General features: G+C 42.3%; 1 protein-coding gene across 1 annotated transcript; it reads left to right on the forward strand.

Moving 5' to 3' along the window:
• The first annotated feature begins 9,189 nt into the window (after positions 1-9,189).
• LOC128724992 (synaptotagmin-B) lies at positions 9,190-14,491 on the forward strand. Its single transcript, XM_053819085.1, has 6 exons — positions 9,190-9,609; positions 9,692-9,775; positions 9,918-10,296; positions 10,378-10,568; positions 11,611-11,847; positions 11,916-14,491. Exons 1-6 carry the CDS (start codon positions 9,190-9,192, stop codon positions 12,198-12,200), a joined length of 1,596 nt encoding a protein of 531 aa, XP_053675060.1. The 3' UTR covers positions 12,201-14,491.
• Positions 14,492-14,822: the final 331 nt, after the last annotated feature.

Below are 14,822 nucleotides of genomic sequence, written 5' to 3' on the forward strand. Positions count from 1 at the left end.
GCTAGATGAAGCGTGGAACAAACTGTGTGTTTGTCAGTTCATTGGCGCCTTCTTGTGAGCTTTGACTGGTTTGCATATAGCGTCAGTGAGCGGCACCATGCGCCTCCATCAACTGACCGAAGTAACCGTCACATGCCGTACCATGCGCCTCCATCAACATATAGTGAAAGTGCGTCGTAGGCTGGTATAATTGCTATCGCGCTCGGGAAAGCTCCCAATACGCGAATGTTGCCGAAAGCACACCCGAACCATCGTCAGACTATATGTGTGTGTGTGTGTGTGTGTGTTTGTTGGTTTCGGAGCACCGTCGTGTGGTCGTTAGCTCAGTGAGATCTCCAGTACGCCTCAGTGCAACTTTGCTGCCAGCACGGAACAGAAACCGGTGTGATAAGGATTGCTTGCATTATCCAATAATTTCCAGGCTCGGTGTTTGTTCATGTTAACTTACCCATTAGTGGATATAGCGGTGATAGGAATTTCGTGGTGATTTTGTTGTTTGCAAAGTGTCGTCGGTATTTTCTTCACTCGCAGGAAGATGCAGTTCCCACGAGAAGCCAAGGAGTAGAGTTATAGCGTACAGCTGGTGCGTGTTTGTGCAGCGACTGGTAAATATTTACATCTTCCGTCGGTGTGTACTCCATTCGCTTCCACGTTCGACTTTGCAATAGCACCAACTCGTGGGGATCAATTGGGAAAAATTCCCAATCCGACCGGTGGTACGTGTCTATCGTTGATACGAAAACATCTGGCATGTAATAGAATTTTGTGCAAGTGATGATGTAACGGGAGCCATATGCAGCAAAGAAGTGCAACTGTATGTAGTTTGAAGAGAATTAATAGTCCAGCGCATATCAAATGCATAGCGGAAAGCAGCGCCTTTGAACGCCTTTGAACAAGAATCTCCACGAACTATTATTTTTTTTACGCTCTACATCACCTCTACTGGGCAACAGCTGTTAGTTTGAGGTTCGATCACTGCGGGCTTCAATTGCAAGCTCGAGGCTCGCTTCCGCACAGGATCCGCACAGCAACAGCTCGTTCTTTCTCAAGACCCGACCAGCTGTAACTTGACGCGGTAAGTACCGATTAGCCACGACAGCAAGCTAGTTTCGTTTGGTACGGGCCTATCCGTGGAAAATGCTCCTCCTGCGGTGTAATCTTCACCCCGAGTAGCTGTTCCAGGATGTAAAAGGCGTTTTGCGTTGCATGTTATCCTTGACGATGGGTGGCAGCTCATCTCAACCCTGCCCAGGTACACGCCACTCGGGCTTTCTGCTTTCTTTCTCCGTCGTACGTCGGCTTGTTTCCGGATGCTCCGATCTTACCACGCCGTAGATTGTATCGTCAACATATTGCAGTGCGGCAAGTCGTCACTAATGCAGACTGAAGGATTCACATGTAGCGCTATCGTTTACCACCGGGGGGTTGGTCCTTGGATGCCTTCAGGTGTTTTGTATGCGACCTCGAGCTCGCGTTGGACACGTTTTCCAACGCCTAAGCGATGTGTTGCTAAGAAGGAATACCCCCGTCCAGATGTGAATTGACAACTAACGATGTTAGCTCAAGTACAAACGCCTCAAGCGCCCTGTGAACCCTCGCAAAGGAAAACCCCACTGAAGAAAATCCCCCTTTTTTAAATTTTAATAGTTCATAATTCTCAGCTATTATTGGATTAAATAGCTTTGATCTCTGAAAAAAATGTTGCGTGCTACTTAGTACGATAGAAGCATGCCTATTTTACAATACCCTAAAAAGCAACCTCTAAAGCTTCTGTATACCCCAAGAACACTAGGGTCGGATGGTTTGATTTTCTCTGTTTTATCTTAAATACAATAAAAATTGCCCATCTGCTCCCGAAGGTTTCCACGGTACTCGTCACTCGTCAGATGATGTATCGGTTGATCGGGAATGGAAAAGTTGAACGATACGAAAAAAACTTAATCCGACCTTTGATTATGCTCGCCTTTTTCCTCTTCGGAAGGAGAGCAGAGTAATAAGAAAACTCATCTTCAGCCCTGTCTCAAGGGTTGACACATCGAAGGACATGTCCGCAGTAACGTGTGGGCGACTTTTTTATTTAGCGCTTTCAACATACACGCTCTCAAAAATGAAAAAATAGAGTAGGCTTAAGTTCTATTCAACCAAATGGTGTTAACTAGAAGTAATGAAGGGACGATATTATCGAATGTAATTTTTTTATTTTACCGCATTTTCGAAGGAAATATTGATTTCTTCCAAGCTATCGGTGGAAATTTTCAGATTTAAGAGTTAACAGCGACAGTTCGAAAAGAGAGGAAAAGCATATTAAAAAATCCACAGGTAGCTTGTGAATAAGAGCGTGCATGAAAATCTATAGTTTCGTAAACTAATCAACAAGTCGATCGGGCTCCTTCCGAGTAGCGAAGCGACACGCATATGATTAAATATTGGGTTTTGAGGTATGGACGTTTTTTTTTTGAGGAAGAGAAATCCTTGTTTGATTTACCTTGTACACTACTAGAAACAACATTGGCAGTGGGTGTTTTCAGATGTCATATTCTTTTTTCTCTCATGACACCGTTTCGGCGTTAAAAAGACGCCTTTACATCTTGTCATGTTTTGGAAGCTAGCTCATTGTGGATTTCATTTTCAAGTATTTTATTTGAAACATAACTCATTAACATAAGGTATCATGAACATTTCAGTAGTTCAGTTGAACGAAGCAAGAACAGAAGCGTGCATGTTTTCGATAAGTAAGAAAATTGAAAGCATGATGGAATAAAAAACTTCCGAGCGTGTGGTTATGGTCTGTGTAGCTGACGTTTCATATGAGCAAACCACAAGCCGTCTCTGATGTAGAGGCCTGATTGCAGGATGCAACTCAATTAGGTAAGGGTGGTATTTTAATATGTTGGGCAACTTGTCAAGCACCCGCTCGAGGTCGCTGAGACGATGAAAACGATGATGGATATTAATGATAGTAATTTTCGTTCCCTCAGTGCGCGTAAGGAAATAGGAATCGCGTTGTGAAACTTTTCACTCACCAAAAACGAAACGTACACGTGCATGAATAACCTTCAGCAACTTAAATTACAGTCATTATCATTAAGGACTACACATGTTTCGTTAGCTTTGTTTGCTTGTTCGGCTTTGCTTGCTATTTTTATTGTTTACGGTCATGACAAGATAAATGATGAAATGAGATAATTAATACTACATAGTTTATTATATCTCAAATCAAATCAAGAAACCTTGTTTTAGTGATTTTTATAATGCACATTTCTTTGATTTCAAAATGTGCAGCATGTTGTGCCAATCGAGCATAATATGTCGAACTGACAGATGGGTGATTTTTCTAGCCTGTTCTGCGTTTGCTTTTCGATGAATAATCTCATGCGCATTTATTAATCTTTAATACAATCGATAGTCAGGTGCTGCATACCATGTAGCCAGCTTATCGTTGCGTTGATCGCTTCTAGTACAAGTTGCATTCATTCTCTAACATATGACATGATTCTCACCATTACGAATTTTAGCTGGCACAGCATTAACGATCTAGTCTGAAAACAGTGAGCAGACGTAATGGTTGAATGGGCCTATATATATCCATCAACATGACATAAAGCACATACCATTGACTTGAAAAATTCTGGAATTATGAATTTTCATCTATGTTTTTAACCTAACTCAACCCTCATAGGTAAGCTGTAGTGCCCGTTGTAATATTTTCTCGTCCATGTGCAACTACTTAACTGTGCTTCACAGCATAGTTGACGTTGTTGTGTTTTATGCTTTACAGATTCATCATGATCAATAAGGTGTTTTATTATTGCTACTCAGTAAAAATTAGATCAACGGTTTGATGCTAAAAACTCAGCTCATCATAACTACGAAAATATTATGAAAGCTTTTCCAGATTGGCAATTCACACATAAAGCAGACCATAAGGTGGGCGCTGAATGCGGAAAAGACTATAAAAGAAACCAAATAAAATCCTCAAGAGTTTTGTTGACATTTTGCTGCCTCTTAATACATGAGGGAAGAGCTGACTTGAATGCAAGAATGACTAGCGACAATAAAAATAAACATTTACGAAAACGCGTCAAGCGGGCTATTGCCCAAAAAATGCTGTTGAAGGTTGACGAAATCATATTTCCTCCGTTAACGCCGGACGAGATTTTCGTACGGCATGTCTGGAATGTTTCCAATAAAAAACAAGGCACGTCTTGGGTCGCAAGATATTGGGTGATTTCGTTTTTACCATTAAGTACCATTTTGCTTACGTCGATATCGTAGAAAATAAACGAGAAAAAAAAATTGCTAGATAGGAGAGCTACAGTTCCGCAAGTACTAATGCGATTTTAAACTTGTCATGAAAATGGGAAAATGGTTTAAATACCTTGTTTTTCTTTGGCTTTCTTGCCGCTCGTTCTTTGCCATGCCGCTCGTAGACATTTCATTAGAAGGTCAAAAGTCAGCTGCATTTTCAAACTGTTGCTCGCTACAGATGACTGTTGAGCGTGTGAGAATGTTTGAGAGCTTTGAGAAAATATGCAATAGTTCATCCTTCCAGAGAATGCTCCTATCTGCGTGAGCTAGAACTAAATTTTGCTAAAGTAAGTATGGAACATCGTTATAGTCATGTACTGTACCTTCGCAGACATGGAAATATGCATCGTTTGGTGTAAGCCCATCAGCAGTTAGTTCAGGTCAGCCAGCTTAAGGATCCTTTTTAGAAGAGTTGTTGGTGCCCTTTGCATGTTAGGCAGTATCATGATAAAAACTACACGCTCATAAATCGCATCGTCGCATCAAAATAGCACACGCGTCCTGCCAGTGGTGCTCATAAGGAAACCTAACGGGAAAAGCCACTCAATCGGATCGTTTACCAGACCGAAGCATAAATCCTTCGTCGACATTGCAATGAAATTAGGCTCAGGCATGCGATGGAACGTTACCACGTACTGGTTCCAGTGTGTAAAAAGAGGCTTCATTCATTTCTTCAACAGCTGGAGTAGCAGAAGCAAAGGACGAAGCAGCATATAATCCTCTTTGGTCAACCCGGTGGCGATTGAACGAGACAAAATCATCCGCTCGTAAAGCAATTTTCCAGTTCATTAATATCGGACCATCCGCCATATGTGAGCCTCATGGGCTTTGATTTGTTGTCTTCCTATCATAAACGGACTGTGAAAGGCCAGATTCTCCGCGATGCCTTGCTCGTTCATTACGAAGCGAAGGATGCAGCGGTTGGTCAGTATACCACTAATGTATTTTACGTCCGCGGTGATTGACATCCCGGCAATAGGTAGCGTGAATGAGAACTTTGAAAGGAGACAGGAAGCTTTTGACATGTTTTGATTTCACTACACTCCTTACCGAGGGTGTCCTATTAGCAGTAACTTTTTATTTGAAGCTGTCTTTAAAGCGAAGTGTTTCATGAATGTTTTTCTCATATCGATGTGTGCATGTGTAGTATTTTTGTGATAGAATTAGTCTTTAGACATGCGATCACTCTTATAGAGACGTTTATCTATGTTTTGACATGCAGTGTATTTCAAACCACATTTACACTCGCTAAACGAAATGGTGGACAACAACGTGTTTTTTGCAATTTTATTCCAGTTCAGAGGGATGTGAAAATTAGATTCTCTCTCCAAGTAGCAAATTCTCGCCGAACAACAAACGAAAATAGAATGATTACAGTAGAGCAGCGCCGTGGATTCTTTTTTTTCATTTAGTTATGATTAATATGGTTCAATTTGAAATGGTTTTAGTATAGTTACATTGGATGGATTATTTTGTGCCAATTAGATGAGACAAATCGAATGATAGGTTTCTCAGCTAAACAAAGTGATTTTTATCCATGACTTAAGTAATATTCCACGACATACTGTGATTATGAGCATGTTCAACAACGACATGTTTTTGGAGCGAAAGTCGAAAGAAGAAAACAAAACTTCATGCTCTGCGGGAGATGACTTACAACATGGATACTCATTAATCGTTAAGCAGCACAGCGGAAGCTAATTTCACAGTGGAAGTCTCAAACCAGCCACAAACTGGTATGGTTTCCTGCTTCCCGGCATGGACCAGTTTTTCTAGTCGGCCTGCTGAGCGGCACCAGGCGTCTCCATTGGCAACGGCGCCGACACTGCCACCAGGCGTCTCCATTGGCAACGGCGGGGTTGGCCCCACGGGTCCGTTGGAGTTCACTGGAACAAATTTGATTAATACCCGGCGGGATGCACGAGATGGATACGGGATCGTTTCGCTTGTCGCCCCCACCGAAAGGTCACCCGCCAGAGTAATTGACACATTTAGGTATAATTGTCGTTTCCGTAGCGCTAGTGAAAAGCGTAAAATTGGAGAGCCAGCGTGCAACTGACGGTCTATACCCTTGCTATTTTTCATGGCAGTTGAGTGGAGAGTGGTATTTGCTACAGGCCAAATACCTATAAGATAAACGTTGCGGGCCCCCGGGGCATGGAAACATGGCTCGCGGAAAAGAGCAATGCATGGCCAGTTGTCGACTGAAAACACGAACCATTGATATCGATTTTCGATAAACGTTCCAATCGACGAGTTGATTGGTCGATTTGCCTAGGGGAAACAAGAGTGTGCTGCGTGTGTTGGTGAAAAAAATCAAGCCATGATAACGACTTTCCGTCGGTGCCATTGATGGAAACATATTTTCGGCAACACGCTAGTCACACCGGGCTACGAACGGGGCGTTTGACTAATGAAATGAATGAGAGTAAATGAAATGGAAAATCAGAGCTGCTCTGTAGCTTCTTCTACAGACGTTAGAGCATTGCTGCTACCAGTTGTGCAATGATTCCACATCCAAATAAATATGAATTGTTTTATCACGTTGTTTGAAGTGTTTTCTTACTCATTCAAGAAGCCTTGCCAGCTTCAAACGCTCTTCCTGGTATCGATTGAACGTTTACAGCTTAATCGATCAAGAATAGACCTGAAGCCAAACCCGGAAAGAGGAATTCCGGATTTACTGAGTGGATTATGCAATCAATCACCTTAATACGTTTGTTTGTTTTAGATCAAACCCTGCCAATCTAGGCTACCGGATTGCTGGTTGTAGGGTTGGTTTATGCGAGCCAAAGGTTGATTGAAATTGATCGTCTTAAAATGCCATCCGATTTGTGCCCCCTTAGTATACTGCAACCTTATCACGTGTTGTCTGTATAATATCGATCGATTTTTTTGTACAAATGGTTCGGTCTACCGTTTTGTATGACAAAAAACGGGTCTCTTTCATTTGTCCTTATAGAGGTCGGGTTTGATGAGCCGAGTGAAAGGATATCGAATCATTTTCGTGTGCCTACTTCATCCACACTTGAACAGTGCTTCTGTTCTTCGTTTTAATATTGCTAGAAGGAAATGGAAAATGGAATGTCAATGAAGATAACGGAGTCGTAAGTTTCAACGACAAGTTGAGTGTCTGAATAGAACAATCCGTTCGAAATGAAAACAATACTTATACAGTACAGCTGGAGCTGTCAGTTTAATATCGTAATACGATTGATTCGTCAGGTTCAATGTCGATGATCGATAGTTCTTACCTTCCCGTTAAAATGATTCATTTTAAGCAGCGTTTTAGCTAGCTTTAATTACCTCTCATTATCGACGTTGTTTTCTGAAGCACTTGAAACACGCTACCTGTCAGTGATTCTCCCATCTTCGTCAAATCCTTTTTTCGAATTATTAAGCAAAATACCATTCACCCTCGAAAACTCTTGGGTAGGATTATTTTGCTCTTCACTCTGAGACAATACGCCTCTGTGTGGTGTCAAGTAGAACCAGAGAGAAAAAATGCGAAGCTTTTCGTATGAGCGAGCAGATAAAACTTTGTCCGGTTTCGTTTGACCTTTGCGAAATGTGAAGCACCTCAACCGAAGCAATGAGATGACCCGGCTATGGTGAGTCGGGGTCTGAGATTTCAGATTGTTTGCATAACTGGCAAATGGGTTGTTAAGCAGCTTTCACGGACGGATGCAGTTGAAATTTTATTTTGAGTTTAAATGAATAACTTCGCCAAACGCAGTCATCCGAAACGTCGATTCCAGAAAACGTTCCAGATGCAATGAAACAAACCGGAATACCGTAGAATGGGAAGAAATACAGCGCCTAGCGTAATTCGTTAAGCAACCTTTTCAAATGGAGACTAAATTGAATCCTCTACTTTTAGTGTACATAAAGTCAAGGGGAAAGTGCAACTACTAGAAAAGCATGGAAAGGAAATGAATAAATGGCTTCCCGGACGACGGAGATAGACGCTTGAAGCATTTTCCGTTGCCCGTGCATCGGTTTTCCATTTCAATTTCCGTAGTCCAACTGGCTCGATTTCCGTCCGCAACCGGTTTCTTCACTTGAGCACACCTTTCGCTGGATTTGAATTCTTTCTACATCAGATCGTCCATAGAAGCTTCGCCGGCCGTTGTGCAATGTCGTGAAAAATGGAGACATTCATTGCATTTTCCCCAGTGAAATCGAATAGTTTCTGTTTGCAATTTCTTTGATAAAAACAACAGCTTATTATGGTGCTTACACCGCGAACAAGCTGCTGGTAATTAGTTTAAAATCGTGGATATTTATTCCGTATTCGAATTGAGATGATGAACGAAATGATACATACATTATGAATCGCATCATTTCCGATGCGTAGCGTCATGTGTGCACGCGAGGGAAAAGAGCGTGTGATTAATTGTATTACAGTGTATTGTTGATGACAAACCATGCAGACAAGGTACAAGGTAGCCGTTTATTAATAAACAGTATAAATTGTTCAACAAAGTTAGCCAAGTTTCACTCACACGTAAGCCCATAAATTGTAATGCTTAGCAAATTGCATAGCTTTAGGCACCTCAAAGCTCGTATTGTTTTCCTTGGGTTTTCATCAATAAAATTGGCTTTTCTTGGTATTGAAATAAATCAGTTCGAAGCATAGCTTCAATCTGCTTGTACATGGCTACCAACAGGCTCACTAGTTTGTCAGTTTGTGTCATCTATTATCATGGTTTGCCACCGTTTGGAATCATGATGTTTTGTGGCACGTTGGACTTTAATTTGTTATCCTTTCTTTGCTTCTCCTTGTTTTTTTTCGCTTAGACCAAGCTCTCGATACGGGTTGCAATTTTCTCCACGACGCTCTTTTGCTCGTCTCAATACCCTTGGCCGTTCATCCGAACCATGGTGTTTGTGAGCTCAGCCGTTCTGGGCGCGGCCGCCGGCACTGGGCTTGCCTTACTGGTGGCGGTCACAATCGTGATGTACCGATACTACGTCGTGCGTCGTAAAGGCAAGGAGTGGGCCGAGCTAGATCGTCTCGAAGAAAAGAAAGCCGCCCGCAAGATCAACCTGCAAGACTGCAACGTAACGAGCGGTTCGGTGCCAGTGCAGCCAGCCAGCAGTGTTGTCCACCATTCCATCAGCTCGGAAACGCTAGCCACCGGTCCGGTTGAAGTGACACCAAGTCCTCTCCAGCCAAGCCTTCCGACAGGGATGGCATCAGCAAAAAAATCCTACGGTACCGGATGCCGACCGCCACATGCCGTTAGTTCGACCGCTTCTCGCAACAACAGCATGGAGAGTGTCCATTCGCGCACCTCGGTAAGTGCTCCCGATTGCCAATGATCCTTCCACAGAACAAGTACAAGGTTTTGTATCCGTGCATCTGTCGTGCTTTTAACAGAGCTATCGAGAATGTGTACCCAAATTTATGACCCATGCCAACAGCGACACCCGTTCCACCACGTCTGACAACATAATTCTGAGGGTAAGTGCTAGCAAAAGTTTCTTAGCCTCATTGTTTGTATATTAAGGATAGTTTTCTAAATATACAACATAACGAAGCAATCAAAAGCAAAAGTTATTATTGATGTTCTTTTTTGTCTCACCATCCGACTTATAAATCGCAGAAATCTCGCTCACCGAGTCCTATGCGTACGTTCAGCCTGGAGGGTCGTTTCCCCGTCGGATCCGGAAGCAATGCAGACGGGGTCCTGGAGCGAGGCAGCAAAGCAAGTCTGGCTTCGATAGTGAGTGGTGCCAGCGCCCGAGACGTCCATTCTCCCAAGAAACGTAACAGTACCTTTTCGGGAGTGATGCCCTTAGGCGGTGAGAACAGTGCTCCCGATAGCCCAATTGGTTCTATTCGGTCCGACAGCGGACGATCTCCACGAAGACGCGTTCCGGTGATTTTGGCGGCTAACGACATCCACAAGGTGCTTGGACGCTTTCATTTGCGATTGCGGTACGACGGAGCCAAGGAAGAGCTGTTGGTACACCTCGTTGAAGGTAGGACTCTGTCATTTTAGACTTTATTTCCATCCATTTTTGCCACTATAAAATTTTGTCTCTCCCTTAACGCATGAACAGCTCAAGATCTGACTCCCATCGGAGACACTGGGTTCCGTGATCCGTACGTGAAGATGTTCCTGGAGCCAGACGAAGAACAACGCACACAGCAGACGGCAGTGCATCGCACTGAAACGCACCCGTACTTTGACCAGCAGCTTTCATTCCCACTGAAGCCCCGCAATCTCGTCAAGAGCAACTTTGTACTACAGGTACTGCTACTGCTTCCATCTTATCATTCACCGTCTGGCGTATAAGCCCCATTTGTAAGGCTCACTTTGGCTTTGCCGGCATTTGACGTGGCGCTTCATATTCTTCAATTTGATCAGACGCGATTTTCGCACATTCACAGGACAATAGGCTGCGAATGAAGGTGATCACCTTCACTCGCATGCCTGCTACATACGTATGTATACATATTATGATTCGTATCGCTTATACACGCGACCTTGCAACGAACACACCATCAATCAATGCCCGCTTTCATTCACATCTCGTCACAAACATGAGAAGCAACTCCTCCTTGCGAAGCTCATACATATCTTAAAAACCTATCCATATGCGTGAGTGTACTTGAATGATAAAAACGCGTCATCCATTTTCCGCTGGGCCGTGAGACGTCTCACGGGACGCTTCAACAACGAACCTAGAGTCGATTTGTTTGGGAGTGCTTTTCACTCCAACGCTTTCCCGACGAACTTTGTGTAATTTATTGCCATACTATTGTCGTATGCTGTTGTCGCTCCAAACCGAGCTATTTGAGTGAAGTTCCTCGTACGATATGTGCGTGAAAAACGCACAAAAGTTGATCTACAATGTTCTACGCACGAAGCTAAACATGGGTAAGTTGTATATATGGTCACGCATAGGTTATAATTGGAATTTTGTTACCTGGTGCCCTGTGAATTTGCTGAACTTGAAGGAAGGCCGACGAATTCAAAGCTTTTTGACAACCATTCATTCGATCAATAAAAGCAATCAAGCCCGAGCGGAAAGACCATCTGTCTGGCACGAGTCCGAATGGGAGATATTTTCCAGGAAACTAGCTACTCCTTAGAACGCGTGATGCTATTTTTGAATGACCTGGAAATTAAATTTTCCGTCGAGTCCGCCATTACTTCATATTTGAATTGATATGAATCCTCAGGAGGTGTTTGGCATCGTTTCTCTGAGACCTGCTGTGTTTGTCTCAACTTCCCCTCTCATATCGTCAGCCATTGCTCATTTTTTCTGCTTTTGTTTCGTTTTCTTTAGCTGCTTGATTACGACCGCTTTTCACACGACACCGTCATCGGTGAGATTCGATTCTTACTCAACACGCTTGACCTGTCTGGGTGCGAGCTCTGGGGGGATTTGATCGCATCCCAAAAGCCCTCCGAGGCAACGTCTGAATTGCTGATCTCGCTTAGCTACCTTCCACAGGCCGAACGGCTCACGGTGGTCGTGATGAAGGCGAAGAATCTCTCCATCTCCCACGAACCGTTCGTGAAGGTAATTATCACAACCGTGAATAAACAGTGTTGGGTCTGAAACCATGTCTTTCTCGTGTCTATGTACAGTTGTATCTGCTGGTGAACGATAAGCGCGTCAAGAAGCGCAAAACCAGCGCGATACGGACGCTCGATCCGACCAATCCGATCTGGAACGAGGCGTTCACGTTCGAGCTGCCCTCCTCGCAGTTACAAGACGCCGGGGTCGAGCTATTCGTCACGTCGAACGAGGCCGAGGGCCAGGACCTTGGCTGTGGAGTAGGTCTGCGCGAGGGTGGTACTGGGACGCAGCACTGGCAGGACCTTATGCAGAACAATCGTAAACCCATCGCCATGTGGCACGTCCTGCGATAAACGGCCGGAAACAGTGCGGCACTAAACGCGGCAAAAGGGCACGCAATTCCGCTGGGAGCCATACCGCGAGAAGCGTAAACTCCGAAAAAGAACAGAAGAGTAAACAAAAGAGCAAGCAGGGATGAAGATAAAATACTAAAATGAAAGAAAATGCTCGGAGCAAATAAACATAAAGCATCCGACTATATGAAGGATGGATTTGCCAAATAAAACTGACACAAAAACACCTACTATTTCCATCTAATCATTGAGATGCGACCAGCCAGTTAAGAGAAGCATCATTTCGTCAAAGAAAGCAGGATGAAATAAGGCTCATAATGCGTTCACGAAGATGAATGAAATTACTCTAATGCTTACATGTTTCTCCATGCCTCAATTCTCTTCTTCGTCATGCTTCTAAGGATATACCATAAACTAAAACAATTGCTGGACGCAGTCGAGAATTGAACATGTTTCGATCTGAATCTTTCCAGCCAAAGATGGCAGATCGGCCATCGGGGTACTACAGACAACATGCTAATAAACTGTTTTTAAACGAAACGAAAACATCTTTACTTGTCTTATTAAAAGCAGTGAGTTTTCGATAGAAGTATTTATTGCAAAAGGGTTTCGCATCGTCTCAAAACGATCATCGTAGCGGTACACGCAATACCAACCATATGAAGGATGAAGAGTAGAACAACGCTTGTGGTGTGTACTTTTTAACAAGAGTATTTTAAAACAATGTTTCTTAATTCTTTTATGAAAATTAATAAACAACTTTAGGATAAACAGAAACCACACATGCAAATGGCAGACTGATGAGTAGCATAACTTTATGAAAATAATCAAAACTATTACGAAAACAAAACCCACGTGCTCAAGGTTAAAAAAAATCAGAGAAAAACGAATAAACGCATATATTTATATCTCAGCTACGCTCACAAAGTGTGAAGTTCAATATCACTTCGATAAGGGTGTGGTACAAAACAAAATCCAACTAACGAAACTGGAGCTTAAATGTGTCAGAATATAAAGCATAGCTAACTACGAAAACAAGGATTGTGAAAGCATAAAGCATATAGATATATTTATGTAGAGCCTTTAATAAGGTGTTTAAAACTGTGTAAAAAATTTAAAAAAGCCGTAGGTAAAAAAATTGTAAAAAAATGAGAAAAAAACGAAAACAAAAAAAACCAGTCACATGCTTTGTGCACATATATATTAATGTTTTATATGCAGTACTGAATTGTAAGACTTGCGACCTACCGAGACATTGAGCGGTGACTGAGCGACGTATCGAACAAACCATGTGAAATATAATTATACCCTATACTATACTCTACTGTAGTTGCATACATTTGTATGTGTGCGGTAAATATACAAGGCGGCACTATTTATACAATAATTATATATATACATCAACACAAATATGATATGATCATGCAACGATGACCTGCTGAACCGGTATCGGCGTTAAATTCAGACGGAGATGCTATATTTTATGAGGCCAACTAAGCTATCTCAGCTACCGCATGAGGATAGAAATGAGTTCTAACGAATCACAAATTCATATACATGAAATATTATATAAATGGTACCTTTTGGAGTATAGAACGTAGCTTCCAGTATATGTAATGGAAACTGCAGCATGATGCTGTCGTTGCCAAACTAAAACCAAAGAATGTAAACAATTGTAATGCTCATCGTCCATTATGGCGTAATGAAACAGTATCGCAGTAATCAAACAAATCAATTAGTAAGCAGCAGTTTGCTTCAAAAATCCTGTAAAAGTACCCAACATGTGTCGGTTGTTTCGTCCCATCCAACCATATCAGTGAAATTTCTTGTAATCCAAATATGCTACCATTGGGATGCGCAATCCCTGCAAATAATTAATCCTTGTCGTCTATTACTACCTGAGTAACTAACCAATGTGAGTGGAAAAGCATGTTACCTTGAAATTGAATGTTCCTAGATTTCGTGCTGATTTTAGAGGGAACATGAACAGTGCATTTGCCTAAGCAGTTGTATTACTTCTATCGGCAGTGTATCTGCTCCATAAAGAGTAATGGCCAGTTCCTTTTCTACACCCTAATTCCTACAGCACCTTCTTTGAAGCGCACACAAGCTAGCTTAAAAAACATAGCCGAAATAAAGTCACAAAACTCACCCAAAGGGTACTTGATTGAGCAAAATAACCATAGCCAAGATTAAAATCCATGAAAAAGTAGGAAATAATCACAGAGAGTGTGTTTAAACCCAGAATTGAGGAAAGCATTTGTTTTTCAATAAAAAAAAACAATAAGAAACACACACAAACAACATTTCCCACCATAGTTATCCTTTCTTAATATTTATATTAGATTATAGCAGATGCTTACAATGTGTCCTTCGATGGTTATCAAATGTTCGAGATTGTACAAGTCCTCGCTATGATAATGCTGCCGTGTATGGGAACCTTCACACTTATCATCCCCTACCCATTCGAAGCCATCCAAATGATGCATAAGAGATGCTGCGAGATGCATTTCCAGTGACTCTCTATCTCTCTCTCCTTCTCCCGTTCAAAACGCGCTCTCTCTTTATTTACAGGGTTACTTAGCCGAATTGTAAAACTAACAGATGCCTTTTCACCCAAAC

Source organism: Anopheles nili, chromosome 2, assembly GCF_943737925.1.
Source record: "Anopheles nili chromosome 2, idAnoNiliSN_F5_01, whole genome shotgun sequence".
Lineage (NCBI taxonomy): Eukaryota > Metazoa > Arthropoda > Insecta > Diptera > Culicidae > Anopheles > Anopheles nili.

Coding starts and splice junctions, on each gene's coding strand:
- LOC128724992 (XM_053819085.1), top strand. CDS start 9,190: ATGGTGTTTGTGAGCTCAGCCGTTCTGGGCGCGGCCGCCGGCACTGGG. Junction 9,776..9,917: donor CTGACAACATAATTCTGAGG/GTAAGTGCTAGC, acceptor TATAAATCGCAG/AAATCTCGCTCACCGAGTCC. Junction 10,569..11,610: donor AGAGCAACTTTGTACTACAG/GTACTGCTACTG, acceptor CGTTTTCTTTAG/CTGCTTGATTACGACCGCTT.